This window comes from Petaurus breviceps, unplaced genomic scaffold, assembly GCF_028583685.1.
Source record: "Petaurus breviceps papuanus isolate PSGF00001 unplaced genomic scaffold, PetGlider_PUasm1.0 181, whole genome shotgun sequence".
NCBI lineage: Eukaryota > Metazoa > Chordata > Mammalia > Diprotodontia > Petauridae > Petaurus > Petaurus breviceps.
In genome coordinates this window covers 25945457-25949977 of record NW_027185784.1, presented here as the reverse complement: position 1 = coordinate 25949977, position 4521 = coordinate 25945457, and the positions used below count along the sequence as shown (strand labels likewise).

The 4521-nt window shown below is 37.9% G+C and overlaps 1 protein-coding gene across 1 annotated transcript; it reads left to right on the top strand.

The window, feature by feature from the left end:
- The first annotated feature begins 1231 nt into the window (after positions 1–1231).
- Positions 1232–2158, top strand: LOC138160480 (taste receptor type 2 member 3-like). The gene has a single exon (XM_069087040.1). The coding sequence runs from the start codon at positions 1232–1234 to the stop codon at positions 2156–2158; it is 927 nt and encodes a 308-aa protein (XP_068943141.1).
- The last annotated feature ends 2363 nt before the right edge of the window (positions 2159–4521 follow it).

Below are 4521 nucleotides of genomic sequence, written 5' to 3'. Positions count from 1 at the left end.
TATTGCTGTTACTGTGCACAATAGAACTCACTCTTCTTAATAATTCTGTGTTCTCGCTTCAACGTGACTCTTTCACACCTTGAAACAATGACTCCTCATCTCTGAATGGCTCTAAGGGAAAAAATAATATTTTATGTAGTGTTCTAAGGTTTGCAAAGCTTTTTGTTGCTGTTGTTCTCAAAATCAATAGCCGTAGCACCATCAGAATGATTCAGTAACAGAAACAGATAAGATTTTATTCATGGAAATGATACTAAAGATGTATTATAAACTGCCTTGCTTACAATCCTAAAGTTCACTGGACTTTTCATCCCATCTGTCTTGTAGCTAGAAACTATGTGTTTTATTAATATCCCTATTTATATGTCTATATAATATATGTTATATATATTATATATACATTGTATATTATGTAATACAACATAATGTAATATGACATGACATGATATATCATATCACATCACATCATATTAATTATATCATATCATATCATATCATATCATATTATATTATATACCTATTGGAATATACTCTCCTTGAGAATAAGACTATCTCATCTTTCTACTTGTATCCCCAGCATTCACATGCTAAGTGCTTTTTCATTCATTCATATATACATCGTCTCACTTGATCCTTACAACAACCGTATAGAGTGTGTGTAATTACTATCCTGAGATTCAGAGAGGTTAAATAACTTACACTTGTCACACTGATATTAAGCATCTTAAGTAAGATTTGAATTCAGCTCTTCCTAATCCCAAGTGCAACACTTTATCCTTTGGCCATACTGTTTCTCCCTCTGGTTAGGTAGCATGAAACCCTAACTCCTGTGTGGAAATGCCACCTTTTGGCTTTCAAACACTAAACACTTTCTTCCAGGTGACTCTGACCCCTCCCTTCTCTATGTGATGCGGAACCAATTTGCATCTCAGTAAAGAGCTGCTCTGTCTTTTCCCTGACCAAATGAATCTGGGGTCTGGACTCCAGAAACACCAGCAGACTTTCTTGAGAAAAATCGGGATACTTGCTTATAGGGCTGGTCACAAGAATTTCTGGGCCCTTTCTGGCCAGTGATGAAAGCAACCTCCATGTCTGAGAAGAGATAAACACCATTACTGTAGAGCAGCAGGAATTTCTGTCTTCCTGACCCCAGGCAGAGAAGATACAGAACTCCAAGGAGGCAGAACACCTACAAGGAGAACCAATCAGGGATCGCTGTCCTTCTGCAGATATGGTGACTTTAAGTCAAAAGGCAGTTCTATTTGTGGCCTCCAGTGAGTTCTTTCTGGGGACTTGGATAAATGGCGTCATTGGGCTACTGCTCTTTCTCAGTTGGGTCAAGAGCAGGAAAGTTTCTTTGTCTGACTTCATCATCCTGAACCTGACTCTCTCCAGGATCATCCTTCAGTGGATACTAATGTTTGATACTATTTTATCCATATTCTATCCCCATTTACAGGATGTAGGCACACTGATGCAAATTATTGATATTTTGTGGACATTTACCAATAACTTAAGCATCTGCCTGATGAACTGCCTCAGTGTCCTGTACTGCCTAAAGATTGCCAATTTCTCTCACTATGTCTTCCTCTGGCTCAAGTGGAGGGTTTTCCATGTGGTCATCTGGATTCTTCTGGGTTCTGGGCTCTACTCTTTCTTCAGCACAATGGCACTAATCCTGAAATTCCATGTTTATTCTGACATTGATCAAATGAAACTCTCAGAAAATTGCACTGAAGATGTCAAAAGAAAGAAAATAGCGTATTATGTCACACATATTCTTGGTGGCCTCTGGTCAGTCATTCCCCTCTTTATGTCCCTGGTGTCCTCTGTCCTCCTCATCCTTTCCCTAAGGAGACATATACAACAAATGAAGCATCACGCCACTGGCATGAGGGACCTGAGCACCAGGGCCCATGTGAAAGCCACCAAAGTCATTCTCTCTTCTCTCTTCCTCCTTATTGGATATATTCTTATCTTCTTTCTTGTTATGTCTAATCATTTCCTTCCAAACTCCAAGCTGGCAGGGATGACTGGCACATTGATTTTCACTGCTTATCCCTCTGTTCAAACCTTTGTTCTAATCCTAGAGAACAAGAAGCTAAAACAGGCATTCCTTGGGATTTTCCAGGTCAAAAAGTGGAGGCTGAAATGTTAGGCCTTGGGAACTTCCACCCAAGTCTTAAGAAAAGAGCTTCGCTATTTTTCAATGTGTCTCAGAACTGGATTATTTCACCATTTTCTTCTTCTGTCTCTTCCCCTCCTATAACACTTTCTGCTTGACAAAAATTAAGGAAGTGGTATGCTATAATGAAAAGAACCCTGGAATTGGGTCCAGAAGACTTTGATTTCTGGTTCTGCTTACCTTCATGACCTTGGACAAGTTATTTTACACCTCTTGGCCTTTCATGCTATTATCGACAAAAAGACAGTCTTGAATAAGATGATACCCATAGTCTCTTACAGCTCTGAAATCCAATTTTTATAACTTCTTAAGACAGAGACACTGGTTCAACCCATTTCCTGTTCTCTCTTCACTCCCCTCCAGCAAACTTAACCTTGGTGAAGTCCAAACTTATCACTGACACTGTATGGACCTCACTGTTGATAAAAAAACAAACTCCCATTCCCTGGAAGAAGTCATTGTCATCAGAAAAACTTTTAAAAGACCCATTGCCTTTAGTCACATGTGAATAAAATCATATTTAAATGAAAACCATTGTAATTTGGCTATACTGAGACGATTTACAAATTCCAACTTGAAAGACATAAGAGTCCACTTGTGCTTTGGCTGAGAGAGGCCTGATGGACCTACATCTCAAAGGTACTTTAAAGATCAACTAGCCCAACACCCTCATTTAACAAAAAGGAAAATGGGAGGCAAGGAGTTGTTCAAGATCACACAGGTATTAAGCATTGAAGGAAGCATTTGAACTCAGTCCTCTGACTATGGAGCTATCTTTTCCTTTATTCTGTACCTCACTGAGCTCTTACCTTAGTCATCTACTTTAATTGTACTGTGGATAAAGTACAGGGTTGTCATGCTATACGAACTGATAAAATCATAGCACCCACTAGAGATGACATTAACAATTAATAGAAATTATTGACAGTTTTAGGTGAATTTCATAATACTACCCAAGTGCTTAAGGAAAATAAAAGGAGGGAAAATAGGATGCCTAGCACTTTGTCAATACCTGGATGGGAGTGGGGCGGTGTAGTCTCTTACAAGAGGGATTCTCAACCACAATAGGAAAGCTATAAATGATTTTTTTGTAACACCCAACTCTCTATTTCTCCTTCTTCCTTTTCATTGCATTTGGGTGCAAAAATGGATCTCTAGAGAGAAGGTGAATTTTGATAGTTGAGTCTGTATGCATGAAAAAGATAAAATTCAACAAAGAGGAATTCCTGAGCTGACTCTAGGGCAAGTGACATCTTCTGGTTCGAAAATTCTATTATCACTAAACTAGAGTCAGTGAAATCTATCATCCCCAGACAAAGAACAATGTTCTTAATGTCCTCCTGCTTCCCCCATAGCACCATAAGCACCCAGACAAAGCAATAAATCCCCTGATGGGTCAGAAAGGACATGAAGATTCACCAACTGGAAACAAAACAGAGCCACACCTGATAACCAAGCTATGCAAAAGAGTATGCAGCTGAAAACAGCCCAGCAATGGTGTTTAGAGAGCAGGTAACAGCAGGTTGTCTCATTTAAGATTCCAATATAAAAAAGAATCATCACACTAAGATTTTAATATTTATTGTGGAACTTTGTGGAATTTGGTGTCACTATAATGTTTATAGATATTTCTTCAATACTTCTTGCTTATTAATAAAACTTTTTTACATACATTTAGGAACACTGAGGCTTTTCACTAACCAAATATAGGACCAAAACACTCAGATTTTGATGCTTATTGGCTATATATAATTAGTCCTGTATAATGAGTAATGGTTTTGAATAAATTGATGATTCACAGAATATCTGAAACCTGGAGTAGCTACATAAATATCTTGTTATAGAATATATATATATATGTATAGTCAAACATATATTAATATTTAAAGTCATTTTTTTCTCAGTAGGATTTTTATGTATTGGAAAGTCATTTTCCATCCCCTACAGAATCAGAGTTAGCATTCATATGCAGAATCCCAAGGGGCAAACCCATAAAAACTTCCTTAAGGCTTCTGGTACTCATGCTGAGAGAAAGACCAAAGTTCATTTTACTAACCTTAGTACTTATCAAGCAAGTTTAGAGATGGAACTCCCTGGGAAGATTTATGTTCATAGCAAAAATTGGCTAGTATTCTATAAAGTGTTCATTGTTTCTGGATTTTTTTGTTTTCACTCCTAAAATCTTCTGAGGTTTTCCACCTTTTTCCCCAATAACTTCATAGATAAATGTTATCTGGCCCCAAATGGCCTCACAGTACCTGACATAAGGACAAGACTGGCTATGTTAGGGGATGGAGCCAAGATGGCAGAGTAAAAGCAGTAAATTGCTTGAGATC

Bases quoted from the DNA above. Each gene is read 5' to 3' on its own strand.
- LOC138160480 (XM_069087040.1), top strand. From the start codon at position 1,232: ATGGTGACTTTAAGTCAAAAGGCAGTTCTATTTGTGGCCTCCAGTGAG.